Below are 18,936 nucleotides of genomic sequence, written 5' to 3'. Positions count from 1 at the left end.
CAATGACAAATAGCAATACATTTTTTAATCTATACCAAAGTTCTCACTGATAGGACTAGGTCTCGAGTAATACAACGAATGTGATATTGAATTAAGGAATTAAATTTCCAGATATTTAGTTTTATTCCTACTCCAATTACAAAATTTATGCAATGAGGAAGGAATTATTCAAAATTTGTCAATTCGATTTATCACACTAAATTTGTTACACAATTTCTTACATTATAATAAATAAATTTCTCACCAGAATACAGCCGTCAATTCAATGTCTTAACACCACATTCCTAAATTAAATTTTAATACGAGAATCTCGATATAGGATGTTTCGAATTAACATCTTTTTTTAGAGACATCTTTACGTTTTAAATCGAGATTAAAGTAATATATGCAAATAATGAAGTGTGTAGGTAGATAAAAATTAGAAATGTGCGAATCAAGACTTGACATCGAATCAAATCGAACCAAATTATTGAAATCTTTTAATTAACAATAACTTAAATTTTAACATATAAATAAAAAAATATCTATAGGCGAAAAATAATATTTACTATTCATCAGTCATAGTCATTTTAATATGTAGCTATCTATCATATTGACTTAAAATTTTCTTGCTTTCACCAAACTTCTTAGATTCAAAAGTTTTGAATTTGACTCATAGAAATTCAAATTGTATAGAATTAAATCGAATCGACTTTTACCCGATTTCATTCGATTCGAATAGTTCGCACACATTTGATTGAAAAATATAAATGGATAATTCATTACACTCAGATAGTAAACATTTGGATTAAATTGTAATCATTCAACTGTAGCATTTAGATTTCTCAATCATGCACTATATCGAATACATAAAAGATAGAAATATTAAATAATGTTGCATTATTATTGTTATTTGGACATATTTTAAAATATAGCTGTATGGATTAAAACTTTTATGTAGATATAAATGCAGAATGATATTCGTTGTCAACTCTATGTATCTCTGATAGTAATATATAAGTATTGAGGAAAAGGACAGACTTTATTTTAAGCATTTCACTGCATTAACATGAATCCCAAACGTTTGGCGAATCGAGAGCTTCCTGTCAACGTTGCGGCGCGGCCTTTGGTTTTGGCATTTTAGCTAGTATAGCTGGTATTTCGTTCTTTTCGTCATACTTTTTCCATAATTCATACAAATTTATTATATAACGTGCTATTTCTTGAATTTTTTCCATATCTGCGTTTAATTCTGCAAACCACGATTTGAGATCTTTTTGTAGTATCACACAAGCTATTTGCAGACAGCCTGTTGAGGAAAAATTTAAATTATCATTAAGCTTCTCTGTGATACTAATAGTCTGTCCTTAGGTGAATTTCTTGCACATCTTTTCTTTCTGTTTTCTTTCAACGTGGAGAGAAAAACAGAAAAGATGAATTATACAAAAAAATTCAACTAAAAACAGGCCATCAAAAACAAAAATTACATTATTTGTATCTTACCAATAGCTATTTGATACGGTGGGTATAACAGACACACGTCCGTTCTTAGACTATCATTGATAATACGCCATGCGAGCATAAGTAGCTGATCATCTGGTCCCACATCCTGGATTAATGTTAACAAAGGACGGTACGGTTGATACACTATTAAACAACAGTCCAAATGTTCCAAAAGATAGAACTCGCACTCCAAGATGTGATTTGTGCGATATGGAAATTCTTGCGAATACGCATAGCTAAATTTATTCTTAACTAAAAAACGAAAGAACATTAATTTAAAAAATTATTCAATTAAAATGCTCCTTGGAGAGCAGTAAAGCCTGTATCAAGTTGCACACTGAAGATTGAAGATTGCGAATTGGAAATTAGAATTTAATCGTGACAAATAATTTGACAAATAATTTTAATTTTAATCTGTTTTGTTCCGATTGATTGGATTTTAATCTTTGATTCATAATCTTCAATTTTCAAACCGCAGTCTGACATAGACTCGACCAAGTCGATGCAATATATCATGGAACTTACTTACATTTCCCATTGTTGATATAAGTCTACTATTAGAAATTACTCCGAATTCTTCTACTTTTGATGCCAAAAAGACTGTAGTAGGGGCTAATAATAGAGGATCTATGCATTTTAAGCTATTGCGAGCGTAAAATCTTTTAAAATACACTGTTGCAGTAGCTACCACTTGTTGCCTCAATTTTAATTGTTCACCTATCATCTGTATCACTGACAGGATTTATATATGGATGTAGTTACAGATTATATATCATATATATAGGATATTCTTGTTTGTAGTAATCATGTAACAAAATGTGATATGTTGAATTCTGTACTTATAAACAATGAATTATAGTAAACAACTCAGTAAACGTTTAATTTTTTTAGGCCTGTTTGCACTAATGTAGATTAACTTGAAATTTGGATTAACTTATTTTCTATTCCTTTTTAATCTTAAGAATTAGAAAAAAATAGAAATGAAATTAAAGCTAATCTACACTCGTGCAGATAGGCTTTAACCAATTTCAAAATTGACATTTGAGATATAAGTACATTAAGCTTTTACGAACCATATAGGATTAAATTATTTCTAATAATTTTAAAATTATTTTGTCAAAATATAGGCAAGCATATATCTAAAGACAGTTTCAATTTTCAGTTAGTTAGAAATTAACAAATTTTTATTTGTTTTTTCTACTAAATCGTTAATTTCTAAAAAATTAATTAATAAAATTTTATTTAAAATTTTTTATTTAATTTGCAAAAAATTAAATATATTTTATAATTTTATATAATATTTTTATCAGAGATACAAAGTAGATGTAGGTTTTAAAACTTTTAGTACATCTCAAAATTATTTATACTAAGGAATGATGAGCAAAATGGGCCGATTTAGGTTAATAATAAGTAAGTCGTGTAGTTTTTAAGTTGCTGGTTTTAATCTTCAAAAAATTTTAATCTTGGGAAAGTATTAAAATCAGCACATAAAACTAATAAACAATCTAATATTGTTATATATATATATATATATAATTTATGAGAATTGATGGTCTATCAAATGCTAATCGAAAGGTAGACAAGAGATAGATGCTCTATTACGGACTCTAGGTTAAAATGAGTTTATTAATCTCTGCCAGATGTGAAAGACCATTTTAACTTACTACTGGAAAAGAAAATGAATATTTTCTGATATTCCTCTTCTGTTAACACTGACAAATCATGCTGACGTTCCCTGATTAAATCTTGTTTATCCAGCAACCACTGTTGGCTATTGAAAACAAGAAATCTCATTAAAAAATCGAGATTTGTTAAGATCCTGTTACGGTACTGATTTTCTGTACTTACTGATGCGAGCTCTGCCAAAAATTCCCGGCCATTCTATAGCCAAATTAGCCGTCTGCGTACTTTAGTGCGCCTTAGACGGTGCTAATTGTTTAAATCCTGTTGCGTTAAATGCGCGTATAGTAATAGTTTTCTCACATTTTTTTACCGAATCGAAGTACGGAGTCTGTACTTAAGCGAAAGGTAAACAAAGAAGTGGGCCGAAAATTTATCTTTTTCCGTATAAAAATTATAATCACGAGAACAAAATTCTTGATATCTTACACGTACAAATGCGTGCCTACGGATCCATTCCTCTATAATTCCCCCGGAATCCGGCTCCGGCTGATCGCTGACGGCGCTGACTGCACCCTTCGTGGGAGGGCGAATATTCCATTTGACTTCGTTCTAATTGGTCGCAAATGTAACACGAATTGGTGCTTGATGTTTTTCCATTGGATCAACCAATCAGAAAATTAAGATTATGAATTGGCCAATTGGCAACGTGAGGATCATCCTAAATAGCTAATCAACATTAAGGCCGATATTCATATGGCGTTTTTGACCGGTGTTGACCGGTGCTGGCACGGCTTTAAAAGATGGAGCATTAAGGGGATCCCCTGGAACTCTATTCTGTAGGCCTAATTCTGTAACTCTTAAGAGGATCCTGCTGAAGTGCCTTTGAAATTTGATCGAGGATAATATAGAGTCATTCATGCACGTCATTAATGAGATTTTATATGTATTTCTTGTATAGATTTAGAAATTCGTTTCCATTGATATTAATGTGTGTACTTTAATTCTGGAAAAAAATTTCTAAATCTATAAAAGAAAATATGTATACTAATCAATCTAAGTAAACAGTACTATTAAATGTTAACAGATAGCAGCACTAGTAGCCCATACAAATTGCATACAAATATGGATGTGTTCGAGGAGACACTATTAGCGCTATCAACAGTTTATCCTTGTTCTACTTTTAATGAGTAATGAAGATGGACTGATGCTGGTAGCGCTAATATTAGCGTCTCCCCGAACGCACCCTATGACTAAAAGTGCTTCACATTTTTGGACAAAATTCCATCCTTTAAATCCGTAAACGATTCAAATGTTAGGCCAGAAGCTCACTTCAATTGTCGTATGCGATATTGTATGTGATAGCATACAATATCGCATACGACATCTAGGGTCCTCGTTTCAAGAATAGACCCCCTGTACCGCATACTGACAAAACTATCGGTGTTGTTGCGCAGATATTTTATATATATGGCAAAAAACCTACGCAACGACACCAATACTTATCGGTAGGCGGTACAGAATTGAGCCCCTGTAATGTCGGTTCGGTATTGTTATACTGTCGTTGCGCAGCTTTTTTACCATATAAAATATCTGCGCAACAACTGTAAACGATACCTCTTAACGAGTTACAGAATCACACTACTGGTCTACAATAGCTGGAGTAAGCATAGAGTAAGAAGTAAGAGAATTAAGTAAGAAGTAATTTCCTTCTGCGCTGTGATTGACCGACCCAGCGAAAAACGATAATGAATTCGACATCAACTCGACGTTAAATCGACGTCGAAATGATGATTTCGTTGTCGAATCGATGTCGATTCGATGTACTATTTCTCACTGGGGAGTGTTAAAAAAAAAGCAGGAGCAGGAGTGAAACGAAATGAAAATAATTTATTTTGCTTACGCCTTTACGCCAGCTTTCTTACACTGGATTAACCCTTTTACGCCTAGTCTTACTTCTTACTCCATGCTTACTCCAGCTATTGTAGACCAGGCTTTAATTTATCGACAAGGAATTCTATTTTTATCCTAGAGAAAATGCATATTCAAAAAGTATATAGGAAACTTATATATTGGGATATTCAATCTATGTAAGATTTTTATTCGTATACAGAAATTGAATATAGATGTATTAAGTTTTGTGTATTATATATATTTTCTATATATTGAATTTGTATATTATACACTGGTCAACAAAATTAGCGCATACGAAAATTTGTGTCAAAATTTTGCATAATTTTAAATAAATATAACATCGCGAAAAATCATCGCATTTTTATTTTCCGAAAAGCATTTTAAAACTTGAACTCTGTACTTTTAAATGAATTTTGGCGATTTTAATTATCTTTCTTTTTCACGAAACGGCACAATGATAAAGCTTGATCTGTCAAAATAAAATTTTTTATACAAACTTTTGCTACATTACACTTGTTGTAGAAAAAATCGCGTAGACTTTCTGTTACTTGCATCTTACATCGGGATTTTTTCCTTTTATTCTGAGTGGTCGTTCATGGTTGTGCAATTTTTTGATCAAGTTATTGAGATTTTAAGAAAAAAATGATTATTTTGATTTGCATCGCTTATTACTCGTGAAAAGATCAACATACAGCGCTCCACAAAAAACAATAGAAAACTCAAAGTTTGCACTTTTGAATGTTAATTGATAAGTTAGAAAAATCGCTTAAGCAAATTTGGCACGAAATTCTACAGGACATTATTGAGACATGCGTAAACATATGAGAACGTTTACAAGCAGTAATTGATCAAAGAACGTTAGTATTTATTACTGAGAAGTAATCGTACTATAAAACTTTGCTTTAGCGATATGATTAGATCTTTCTTTACGACAATATATTAAATTAAATAAACATTGTCAAATATGCGTTTTTTTACGTAATCTTTGAACGTAATTTGTTGCTAGAAAAGATGAATCTACGAAAAAAGCAATAATAGTATTCGAAAGTGCAAACTTTCAGTTTTCTATTGTTTTCTTGTTGAATGCTGTACGTCGATTTTTTCACGAGTTGTAAGCGACAAAGTGATTACTTTTTATTTAAACATCGATAACTCGGTCAAAAAAATCGCACAGCGATGAACGACCACTCCAAATAAAGAGAAAAATCCCGTTGTAAGATGCAAGTAACAGAAAGTCTACGCGATTTTTTCCACAGCAGGTGTAGTGCAGGAAAATTGCATAAAAATTTTTATTTTGACGAGTCAAGCTCTATTATTGTGCCGTTTCGTGAAAAAAAAGATAATTAAAATCGCCAAAATTTATTCGAAAGTAAAGAGTTTAAGCTTTAAAATGTTATTCGGAAAATAAAAATGCAATAATTTTTCGCGGTGTTATACTTATTTAAAATTATGCAAAATTTCGACATAAATTTTCGTATGCGTTAATTTTGTTGACCAGTATAATATATTAAAAATTATATATCTAGTAATTATAATAATATATGTAGGGAATAAATATATGTATAATTGGGTTTGTATATGCCGTAATTTGATGATTGAATATCTAGAAGAAATGGATATTTCAAAATATACAAAAAATTATGTATTCTGAATATTTAGTTTGTATAGTATTTTGGCTTTATCCGCATACAGAGATTGAATAAAGATATATACAATCAATGTATAAAGGATAAAGCTATACAGGGTGTCTGGTATTTTTTTATGGGATTTTTATGAGCAGGTAGAGCGCATGAAACTGAACAGAAAGATCCTTACCGTTTTTCCCTTTTTGCAATAGTTAACAAGTTAGTGACTTGTAAAATTTTCTGTATTAGCTCGGCCTACCGGCAAATGCAAGCGCGCTGAGCGCCCGACCGCGGCGGCTGCCCCTCCCCAGCGCTTGAACCTTGAGATTGCTAGGCGCGCGGGGGAATTGTTACAACAAGCGACAATGACTACGCACAAGCGACGCATAACGCTAAATTCTCCCTTCGAGTTATGATAGTTTCTTACCTTTTTTAATGAAAATAAAATTTTTTAACGACAAAAAGTATGTGTACGTGTACATACATGTGTACAAAAAATATCAGTACTAATGCTTAAAGAAGTGATTACTAAATTTATTTTTTTAATAAATAACGATTATTTTTAATAAAAAATATTTTTTTGATGATAGTCTTAAACGCCGTAAACTGTCATTATAAATTTTAAAAGAAGTTGTTATCATATGCTCAAAACAAAATTTATGCTTCTTCAAAAAATATTAGAAAATTTTATCGATTAAAATAGAAATGACAAGCAAATAAAATTTGTTTCAACTTTATATTCTTAATTAAAAATTAAATAACTAAGATATTTATATTTTTAATAAAATTAATCCTTGTGATAGATTTATAATACACGGAAAAAACTTTATGGTAAAAATTACTATGGTAAATAATAAACGCGGGCCAAGGAGGAATTATAAAAATTTTTATTATGTTTTTCATCAAATTACGACAATATTTACACTACTTATATGATATAATTTTCTGAAATTTCTTCTTACAATTCGTGGTTACTATCATAAATAATAAAATCATACATAAATTTACTATAAAATTTTCTCCGTATAAATTTACGAATATATGAATTTATTAAATGTTTGAAAACTTATAAACAATATTTATTTAATTTAAGAAAATTTTAGTTTGTAATGTGTGTGTATGTGTGTGTGTATGTGTGTGTGTGTGTGTGTGTGTGTGTGTGTGTGTGTGTGTGTGTGTGTGTGTGTGTGTGTGTGTGTGTGTGTGTGTGTGTGTGTGTGTGTGTGTGTGTGTGTGTGTGTGTGTGTGTGTGTGGAGAGGGGGATACATACATACACGAGCTAAAGAATAATCACTTTGTGACAGGAAAATGATTATTCCTTAATTCAAGAATTGGTTTGTAATTTGTGTGTGTGTGTGTATGTGTGTGTACATACGCAAAAATGTTAAACATTATTTGTTTTATGTAAAGTGTGGTGTTTATTATCAACAGAATACTCTTTTCAGTCATTAAAGATAAAATAATTATTTAAAAAAATACAATTAAAAGTAAATAATTGATTTTTTTTAAACTAGAATCATATTTTTTTACGTGTATGTGTATAGTAATCAGCGTAAATAGTAATAGTGATATAAAATCGCGGAACTAAGGCATAATCATTTTCCTGTCACGAAGTGATTATTCTTTAGCTCGCGTATGTATGTACAAGGATTAATTTTATTAAAAATATAAATATCCTAGTTATTCAATTTTTAATTAAGAATATAAAGTTGAAACAAACATTTTATTTGGTTGTCATTTCCATTTTAATCGATAAAATTTTCTAATGTTTTTTGAAGAAGCATAAATTTTGTTTCGAGCATATGATAACAGCTTCTTTTAAAATTTATAATGACCGTTTACGACGTTTAAGACTATCATCAAAAAAATATTTTTTATTAAAAATAATTGTTATTTATTAAAAAAATAAATTTAGTAATCACTTCTTTAAGCATTAAAACTGATATTTTTTGTACACATGCATGTACACGTACACACATACTTTTTGTCGTTAGAACATTTTATTTTCATTAAAAAACGTAAGGAACTATCATAACTCAAATGGAGAATTTAGCGTTACGCGTCGCTTGTGCGTAGCCATTGTCGCTTGTTGTAACAACTCCCCCCGTGCGCCTAGCAATCTCAAGGTTCAAGCGCTGGGGAGGGGCGGCCGCCGCGGCCGGGCGCTCAGCACGCTTGCATTTGCCGGTAGGCCGGGCTAATACAAAAAATTTTACAAGTCACTAACTTGTTAACTATTGCGAAAATGGAAAAACGGTAAGGACTTTTCTGTTCAGTTTCGTGCGCTCTACCTGCTCATAAACATCCCATAAAAAAATACCAGACACCCTGTATAGAATACTGTAAAGTTTAAAAATTTAAGATAAATTTATCTTTTTAAAAACTTTATATTTATGGAATGTAAAAATAATTTTCAGTTTAAATAGTAAAAAATATCGAATAATTTTTTATCTCAAATTAGAGTTATACAAAGCTAAATTTATATATATATATCTTTAGATTTACTTTTAAAACATTAAAAATAGCTATCTTTGTTATAAATTAAAAATAAATAGAAGTTTAATTCTCTATTCTACGTTAGTAAAACATTTATGTTATAAACAGTACACTAATTTATAAAGCTTATTAAATTTTGAATACTTTTTTGTTAAAACATTGTACTTTCTTAGATATTCTAATTAAAGTAATAAATAAATATAAATAGCTTTGATAAGTATACTTATTAAAGCTATTAAATTTATATTTATATTTACTTATATTTACAAAAATTTATGCAAATACAATTAACAATATTTCAGCATACAAAATACAATATACACTAATTTCTAGATAATATAATGTTGATCATTTATTATTATTTAATTGTACATACAAGAGTATAAACAATTCTATACCATTTTAGGTAGTAAACTCCGTATACTAATGTCCAAATATATAAATCAAATATACAGTATGACTTTTACGTACGTGTATACACGTATAATATATTATATACGTGTGCACACGTACGTAAAGGTCTTCAGTTGAGCATACAGAGAATCAGTGATACACAAATTCTCTGTATATTTAATCATGACTGATATTTCTGTATACTTAAAGAGTATATTGGTCGTAAATATCAGATAGACAGAATCCAAATAGACAGAATGTAGAATAGAATTATATACATATTTTATATCATACTGATATAAAAATATTGTATACATATACAAATTGTATACATATACTTTCTATATACTTTATTATGTATACTTTTTCTCTAGAGTACATTTGTTATATTATACTCACGCCTTCTTATGAATATTGCAGCCGTAATAGAAAATAACGATAATTACGGAATTTAAATTATTCACCGTTCATAATACTCATACAGCATATAATATTCTAATGATGTAGTAACTTTGCAACGTTTCTGATATATTGCTAAAATATATTATCATGAGTAATTAATTAATTCAAGAATTTGAAAATAGTAATAAAAATAATTTTATACAGCATAAATTTCTTAGGGTTGGTTGTTCCAACTTCTTGGTAAACTTACCTATTAGATAAATATATGTTTATCTAATATATCTTATGTACCTATTAGATAAATATATCTTTATTTATTTAAGAAAAGAAATGAAGATAGACACATGCTTACCTGATAGGTAAGTTTACCAAGAAGTTGGAACAACCGGCCCTTGAAGATGTATAATATATAATTTATAATAAATACTATAATTTTTTTCTAACATTAAATAAAAACTTTGATTAAATAAAACTCACAATCAGATCCAATAAAACAGCAAAATCAAGGATAGTCTGATGTTTTGAGCTCCTTCCTCCATCACACTCAACCTTCAGAACTAAAATCGCACTCCAACTTATTTCTTTTCCACACAGTGTAATTTTTCATTTAATTTAATCTTAATATAACTCTTAAGCTAATATTTTGTTCATGTAACGTTTAACATAAATAAATTAATTCTATAAGTCGTTAATTTTTATTTTATTCAGTAAAAATAATATATTTATTTATCCAACTTTGATTTTACTTTATAATAATTGCCACTTCCTTAAATTACCGCTGATTACGTCGTACATTTCTTTTTTTCTTTTTAAAAGGCGCCAGAATTACATTGTCTTTCTCGGTAAAAAGTGTTTGTTTCATTTTTATCCTGATTTATCATTAATAAGAATCAATTTATTCGGTTTCTTATAATACAAATTGGGAGTTTGCATGAAAAAAATGTTTTTTTTTTGTTAATAATTTTAATATACTTTATTATAAATTTGTTCATAATAAAATTTATAATATTTATAATATTTAATAAGTACATAGATATTAAAAAATTAAAATAAAATTTAATTGTATTTGAAATTTTTTGTGCTGCAAAAAAACGATTTTGATTGGCTTACATTGCATGAATGACGTCACAATAGTGCAATAGTTTAATAAACCATATTACGCTGCGTCCCACTTAGCTTACAACACTCGTGAGCATTGTTGGTCTTTATTTTGCTAAATAAGGATGAAATGGTGTCATGAACGTTGCAAACATCAAGTGGGACGCAGCTTTATAGTGTTTTATTGTGCAGCATTTCTTCAGCCTTTTTTAATGTATATTTTAGGTTATCAGATATTTTTATAAGAATATATGAATTGTTTTATATTTTTATAAATATTATATAATTAAAGCATAAAATATGTTTTTATAATAATAATTTACATGGTAACAAAAATAACTCTATTTTTCTTATTCATCAGTATGATAGGCATTTTTAAACCACTTTTTTCTTACATTTTTAGTTTGAGGTACATAAAAGAACAACTTATGTGATGTTTTAACTGTTGTAGTAAAAAACACCTTTTATAATATGTGTTATTTTTGCTTATTTTTAAGATAAATAAATGTTTTACTGCATAAAAATATTTCGGGTATGTAGTGTGACGTCACAGAGCGTTTGAGAGGACTCGGTCATTTCCGGATCGTATTCGGCAATTTCAAATAATGCAATATTTTATTGTTTATTTTCTCGTTTAATTTTTGTTAAAAAATTATTTAAAAAATCGCAATTAAAAGTATATATAAATTATAAAATGCAATTCTTTTTTTAAGTCATGCAAATTCCCAATTGACATGTAACCGATATAATCTACTACTGTTAGTAGATTGTGGGACCGACCCGAAACGACTTTTGAGATAAAGTATTCGAAAATAAATTATTCATTGATTAGATTTTTACGGTGACGTGTATCCTCCCCGGTCTTTTCACGTTATGCGTTAATTTCCTTTTCTTATAGATGTTGTAATTTACTTAACTTCTACCGCGCGTTTTTTTTTTCGTGACTTTAACTAGTATACGCTTCTTTTGTATTTATGATATGACATATTTCACGAGAAGAAAAAAAAAAGAGGCTAAAATTTTTGACGCGGTGGGAATTGCAGGGTGAAAGGGAAAGAGAGATATATACTGCTAGACGAGTATCGCATGTATGTTACCGCGCGGTGATTGACGTTTTTCGCCAAGTATAATTTCTCCGTCGTTTTCTTTCTCTTCGCCACTGACAGCGCGCAAGAGGCGAATAAGAAATGAAGGAGCGCGGGATGTTACGCTTGGCACGCGTCGCTCGACAACCTGTGATTATCACAGACAACGCTAAGTACGCAACGCCCTATAACGAATTATTAGAGAATATGGGCGACACGGTATACTCAGGGGATCGTGCGGAAAGTATCGGTCGTGGATCTTTACGGAGAACCGACAGCCACGAGACGAGACCGATCGAGTCGAGAATATGCAGTCGGCCGTGAGGCGTTATTACAATATTAATAAGATCCTCATGTCGAAACTTGGCAGTTGGCCGACGCAAAGTACATTCATGAAGATATTGTTGCCGACGATAGTAACGTCTTTTATTTTCTGCATCGGTTTTCTCGAGGTACTTATATTCGTTCTTTGCGCTCCCGGGTGTTTGTGTGAAAAACCGCTGTACGAATAAAAATCGTGCACGCGCGCGCGCGAGAGAGAGAGAGAGAGAGGGAAAAGGTATATTCATGTAGCTGGCACACGTGTCGCTTATTTTAGACATGATCAGAGAAGCGTGCAGCAATAATTTCGCAAAATCGTGAAGTCTTTATGAAAGTTTTTGTGATAATATAATAAATTAAACATTCGCACTTTTGCGCGCCAAAAAAAATACACGTATGTATGCATGTGTGTTACTTTATATCGGAGAAACGTCTAAAATTATTATCGTGCCTCAATAAAATTATACCTCTGAATAATGCTACTAATTCATGCTACTAAAAGCGGAAGCATAGACTTTTGCATAACGCATAACACATAACGCATAACGCATAATGCATAACGCATAAAAGAACCAATTAAACAGAGAGCTTAGTTTCCTCCCCAGAATAAAAATAAAGACCTTCGATTGATTAATTTTCTTATGCGTTATGCATTATGTGTTTTGCAAAAGTCTGTGCTCTAAATGTGCCACAAGTAATTTTGAATTATTAATACTTTTCAAGGTGTTCAACCGCATGTGTAAATATTTAAGCGAACACTTCAGAAAATTAACATTAAATAAAACTTCTTTAAGTTTTAAATGACTTTGAAAAAGCGTCTTGAGAATGACCTTCTGGCAATTTTTTCAAACTTCTCATAAATATTTAAGATGTACTTATAAATCTTTGTGTCATTATTGTGTCTAATAAATAATTAATTAATTCCATTTATATCGATATTACGAACAAGATAAATTCAAAAGAAGATGCCACTCTTTTTCTAGAATAATCATTTTCTATCATATAAAAGTAAAAAAAATTGCAATAAAATTAATATAATATTCTTGAAACCTTTATTTAGTCACACAATTAATGTTTTAATATTCCAGATTTTTGAAAAAAAAAGTTAAGCTCAACAAGACTGGCATCTTCTTCAACATACCGTATATAGGTAAGATGCCATCTTCTATGAAAAAAAAGATGTAACAAGCATTTACATAAGTAATAGAAATTTGTACGTTTTACTTTTCTACAATAGAAAATCCAGTTTAAATTATAAAAACAAAAAATAATGATAAAACATAAATAGGTACTTTGGAAAGCAACTTCTTATACTTTCACATTTTTATTACTAGTTTAAATAGAATATTTCACAAGTTTAAAAGGTTTAGAAATTTATAAAGCGTTTAAAAAATTTACTTTATAAAATTTTAATGAAGGTGTCATTGCTAGAAAAATTATTTTGCATATATACTGATATACAAAATAATGTTTCCAGGTATTATTTCCTGATAGGTTCTTATTTTCAGGTATTAGGAGGAAATGTTATTGCAACTTGTACACATATAATTTCACAAAATATAGAGAAAGTCTAAAGCGGCATCTTTTTATTTTTCAGAAACTAAACCTTGCATTGTAATAATATTGATAAAAATATGATTTGTTTAGATAATTAAAGAAATAAAAACTTATAGTTATATATTTGTGAGTTTTTTGTAAAAAATCTGCTAAAAATGATTTTTTATATATAATTTTTTATATATAATTGCGCTATATATTGTGTGCGTCTTGTGAAATAGCAGTTTTTTTTACAATCAATAAAAAAATATTTTACATCAAAGTGAAAGGCTTCAATTCGTAATATATTAACTTGTAAATATTTCGTATAAATGACTTATGTTAAAGACAAAGAAAAGAAAAATGTAACCTATTATGCCAGTTTTGGAATCCAATTTCTCAGAAGTTTCTTTTTGATTATGTTGCAAAAACATTAATTATTATAAAATATGAGATAGTATTATAAATATCTGATATACTATCTGATAAAAGACACTTTCTAGTTTACATTTAGTTTTCGAAGCTTTATTTTTAGCGTTAAAACATATAATCCAAAAATAAAATTGTATAATATGCCAATATTACTGACTTTCTTCTAAGCTAGTCAGCCATGCCATGAAAACTATGTAATAGTTATCTTTAAAAACAAGTATCGAATCAGAGTTTAGCTATTAGATCATGAAATATTATAACGAGCATATTTCACGGTTTATCATCTTTTTTTTACAAATTTTGGTCGGCTTTGATTAGTATCGGATTTCTCCTTCATAATCATAATTTCTTAAGAGTATAGCGCATACTTATGCACAATCAGAATATGCAAATTTCTGATTTACGAAGAAAAACTATAATCAAAATGGTTTTTTCCCCGATTTGCATCTTCTGTTAAAAATTTATATCTAAACAAAAGATTATATATATCTTTTGTAAATCAAAGATATATGTATAACATATGTTTTGTTTACGACAGTTATCAAAGATAAAAAATCGATTTATATCGCGTTTAAAATTATTTTCAACGCAAATCGTATACATTATTTATTTAAATGTTGCTTTTAATGCAGATAGGTGGAACATCAGAGATGCGCAGAGATATTTGCAATTATTATCGTCGATTTTCAGTTTGTAAGATTGTCCGAAATATGGAAAAACGTTACCGAGGACTGCGAATCCTTCATCATGGTGATAATAACAATCGGCGGTTACGTTAAATTATTCATCATAGTTCTGAAAAGTGAAAATGTAAGATTTCTCGCGTGCCGCGATCTTTAAATCCTTAAAAAGAATGGCACAATATTATCTTTAAATGTGTGGCCTATCGTTTTATTCATCGTCCTCAGATAGAACAACTATTGTCGCTCATCGACTATCACTGGCGGGTTTTCACGCATTCCTTGGAGGTACAAATTATGCACGAATACGCTATCGTAGGAAGGAAATTGACGATAAGTTACGCCGGTAATAATGAGATAAATTATATCGCTTGTGGTTCTGTTTAACATCAGCTCGTCACGCTTATCGCGCTCACTTCTACGCGTGTCATCGTGAATTGCACAATCTAATCTAATTGTAAACAATGCAGCTCGATCGTTTGCTCATTGTTGCGTTTTTACATAGCGTAACAATAATGCGATTTTGCAGTTATGATCTATTCATTGATGACCCTCTATATGCTGATACCGGTAACGCCCCAATTATTGGATCTCATCGTACCTCTCAATAAATCGCGGCCTTACAAGTACCTATTCGATATCGATTACAGCTTCGACAGAGAGGTGTATTATTATCCTGTATTACTCCACGCATATCTGACGACTGTGATAGCCATGAGCCTCATGATAATAACTGATACGTGCTACATATCGCTCACGCAACACGCGTGCAGCCTGTTCGCCGCAATTGGGTATCGTAGCCTACTTATTTATATTTCTGAAAAATTTTTCTTAGTTCAATCCAGAAGAAAAAAATTTACCTCTCTCTTAAATGTAGATAAAATTTTGATCGTATTTCAAAGGCACCGATTAGAAAATCTGACGTCGGAGATAAGTTTGAAGAAAGATCGTCTCGACGAGGACATAGAGGTAACGTGTGATAAGCGCAAATCGCGAGATTGCGATGAGAAGATCTATCGTGAACTGGTGCTCCTCTTGCGGAAACACCAGCTGAGTATTCAGTGAGTTTGGAATATCTTTGCGTACATACCGCGAGGTATTTGTATCTGTTGTATCTGTTTTATACCAAAAATAATCTTTCAGATATGCCCAAATGTTGGACTCTTTATTTGAGATGTATTCGTTTTTGTTGCTCTTCGTTACCATCATCGTTATGAGTCTCCTCGGAATTCAAGTAAGCGTGATATAGAGGAATTGAGAAAGATTGCCGATTAGAAATCGTCTCGCGTTACCAATTAATCAATCTGGGCTTTGCGATCTTGCAGATACTTTCCTTAATGGATCATAAAGAAGAGATGATCAGATATGTATCAATGGTAATAGGTGCATTCCTACATCTTTTCGTTTTGAGTTATCCTGGCCAAATGATAATGGATCATAGTGGAGACCTATTCCATAAAGCGTATTTATATCACACCAAAGTTATTTGCACGAAGTAGAAAAATTAAAAAAAGACAGTAAAATGCAAACAGCTTTTTCGAGAAAGAGTACAAGAGTCTGTACAATTTCCGAGCCTCAATAGAGGCTCACATTCAGTAAAGGAGAATAAACTTGTTCTGTTTATTTTTTAATATTTTATACACAGAAAACAATTTCTCTCAGAATTTATCTTTAAAATCATAATAGTCTAAAAAAACAGTAAATTTCGAAGAATTTTATTATAATTCTAATAAAATTTAATATTCATATTATTTAGTAATATTTAACTAAATTATTTTATATAATATAAGATAGTTTGGTTAAATTTTACTAACATATTAGAGCAAAATTAGAAATCTATGTTGTTCCACAACTATTATAATTTTGGGGATAAATTTTAAGAGAAAATTCTCTCTGTGCAATTTTCTTAGGTATTTTATTTAGTTTTTAATTAGTAAATAATAAACTAAATAAATTAAGAACTAATATTTTCTATTATCCTCTTTGCTCTTTCCAAATTTTAAATATTCCAATAGATATTTAAAAGAATATTAATTGTTATAGAGAGAGAAAGATACAAATTTTATATTAAATTATTATTATTTTTAGATACAATATGCTGTGGTACAGAATGTCGCGAAGAACGACACAGCTATTGAGCATATTACTTTATAGGTGTCTTGTACCTTGTACATTAACGGCTGGCAAAATATACGTGCTGTCGATGGCGAATTATGCTTCTGTAAGAAAAACTTATATCTAATTCTTATAGTGTCTACAGTACTGCGGAAATATATAGTTATTTTTAATTTTAAGATGATGCAGGCAGCCTTGTCTTATTTCACCGCTCTGTCATCGTTTCAGTAATTTATGATAAATGAAAAAGGAGAGAAATTACATTATTAAGTGAAAAAATTAGGTATTTGAGTGATGTTTCGTCGTAAACGTGCAAAATTCTAATTCTAATTCTAATTCTATTAACGTAACAATGACAAGTAAAAATCAATAATAATTGAGAATTGACAAATCAACTGCATGTGATAAGATAGATACTACCATATATACCTACTTATGCTCAAAATATATTGTATAGATTTATTTTTCTGTTTGTGTGTTAATAAAATTTAAAGATAGTTGTTGCCATTATAAAATTACAATTGTTATCTTTTTTTTAGTATCAAAAGTCCGATCGCCTAAACTAATAAAAACAAAATATACTTCATCGTTAAAAAACTGATAGACGTAACTTATAAGAACATTTATATGTGTATTCTCTATCAATTTTCCCGTCTCTGATTTCATAACTCACAAGATAGTTGACACAAATATTAAGAAACTTTAACACCTTTCAATGTCCAAACTTTTAAGTAATGTTTATAAATTTAATATGGCAAAGAGACATATGATAAAAATAATTAATTTAGAGGGTGATAAACGAAAAATATTGTATCTGTTAATTAACATTGGTTAATGTCGATGATAAAAAAAACAGAAACAAGTGTTAATAAAGTGCTTTAATTCTCGTAATCTAAACACGCATAAAATAACGATTTACAATTAAAATAATCCAAAACGTAAAAAAAGTTAACAAGATTCCATCGGAGAATTATTATGCAAAATTCAACAGTCGAGCAGTAAGTACAAGAATACATTATTACGTAAAAATAATCGGCATGAGTATATCGGATAATGCTGCACATACATATAATAATTATCATATTTTGCCTTTAATTTTAATGTAATGGCTGTAGATTTCTAATTGTCTAAGTTAGATAGCATTCCATCGATCATTTTGAATCAGTAACATAAGAAATAATTATCTTTTGTGTAAAAAAACTTATGTTATTGTAAAAAAGACGAATTGAAAAAATACAAGGCTCTCTGCTGTTGACGTCATTGAGCGCACAAAAACAACATGTTAATATAAAAACACAGAAGTTAGTTAATTAGATGATTACATAATTTTGATTATTTAAACAATTATTCGATTATATGTATAGAAGCATGGCAATACTGGGAATATTGAGATCAATGTTTATTTGATTTTCAGCTGCTATGAAAGATAGGACTTTAATCGACTTTAATTATTCTTAAATTCGATTTTAACTTCTTCTAGGAAATTTAATTCCTTTTTGAGAAGAGATCTGCAACATTGCAGAATGAATAATCTGCGAGAAAAAAAAATAACAGTAAATCTCCAAATTGAGCTTATTTAATTCGGACGACTGGTGTAATCATGTCTTTGCGCAATTAGCGAAGAAGTGCGAATACTCAAAAAATTTGCTTTACGTCGAAATCACCTTCCTTCACCGATTTCGACGCAAGTCATCTTGCTTGAACAATTTGCAATTTAGAGACGCTAAAAGTAACCA

The 18,936-nt window shown here is 29.8% G+C and overlaps 2 protein-coding genes across 5 annotated transcripts; one reads left to right on the top strand and one right to left on the bottom strand.

The window, feature by feature from the left end:
• Positions 1–110: 110 nt before the first annotated feature.
• LOC105837015 (cyclin-C) lies at positions 111–3,657 on the bottom strand. Its single transcript, XM_012681462.3, has 5 exons — positions 3,331–3,657; positions 3,147–3,253; positions 2,008–2,214; positions 1,483–1,734; positions 111–1,288 (listed from the first exon to the last, which is right to left on the bottom strand). Exons 1-5 carry the CDS (start codon positions 3,360–3,362, stop codon positions 1,086–1,088), a joined length of 801 nt encoding a protein of 266 aa, XP_012536916.1. The 5' UTR covers positions 3,363–3,657; the 3' UTR covers positions 111–1,085.
• Positions 3,658–12,272: 8,615 nt separating this feature from the next.
• Positions 12,273–18,097, top strand: LOC105837814 (odorant receptor 4). 4 transcript variants are annotated; one of them, XM_012682929.3, is made up of 10 exons: positions 12,652–12,831; positions 13,526–13,587; positions 15,038–15,215; positions 15,314–15,431; positions 15,615–15,876; positions 15,988–16,146; positions 16,229–16,319; positions 16,411–16,547; positions 17,174–17,306; positions 17,381–18,097. In XM_012682929.3, exons 3-10 carry the CDS (start codon positions 15,153–15,155, stop codon positions 17,429–17,431), a joined length of 1,014 nt encoding a protein of 337 aa, XP_012538383.2. In that variant the 5' UTR covers positions 12,652–12,831; positions 13,526–13,587; positions 15,038–15,152; the 3' UTR covers positions 17,432–18,097. The 4 variants fall into 4 exon arrangements, with proteins under 4 accessions (XP_028047650.2, XP_012538383.2, XP_012538391.2 ...); XM_028191849.2 differs by lacking the exons at positions 12,652–12,831; positions 13,526–13,587 and adding an exon at positions 12,273–12,568 and having other exon boundaries at positions 15,096–15,215; XM_012682937.3 differs by lacking the exon at positions 13,526–13,587 and having other exon boundaries at positions 15,042–15,215.
• Positions 18,098–18,936: the final 839 nt, after the last annotated feature.

The sequence above is a fragment of the Monomorium pharaonis genome, chromosome 2 (assembly GCF_013373865.1).
Source record: "Monomorium pharaonis isolate MP-MQ-018 chromosome 2, ASM1337386v2, whole genome shotgun sequence".
Lineage (NCBI taxonomy): Eukaryota > Metazoa > Arthropoda > Insecta > Hymenoptera > Formicidae > Monomorium > Monomorium pharaonis.
Note: the sequence above shows the minus strand (reverse complement) of the source record. Positions and strands in the feature narration are given on the sequence as shown.

Bases quoted from the DNA above. Each gene is read 5' to 3' on its own strand.
- LOC105837015 (XM_012681462.3), bottom strand. From the start codon at position 3,362: ATGGCCGGGAATTTTTGGCAGAGCTCGCATCA. The intron at 3,254-3,330 runs GTAAGTACAGAA...TGTTTTCAATAG, and splicing joins TTTTGGCAGAGCTCGCATCA to CCAACAGTGGTTGCTGGATA. The intron at 1,289-1,482 runs GTAAGATACAAA...TTTCCTCAACAG, and splicing joins ACCGTATCAAATAGCTATTG to GCTGTCTGCAAATAGCTTGT.
- LOC105837814 (XM_028191849.2), top strand. From the start codon at position 12,425: ATGCAGTCGGCCGTGAGGCGTTATTACAATATTAATAAGATCCTCATG. The intron at 15,216-15,313 runs GTAAGATTTCTC...CATCGTCCTCAG, and splicing joins TAGTTCTGAAAAGTGAAAAT to ATAGAACAACTATTGTCGCT. The intron at 16,548-17,173 runs GTATTTATATCA...TATTATTTTTAG, and splicing joins GGAGACCTATTCCATAAAGC to ATACAATATGCTGTGGTACA.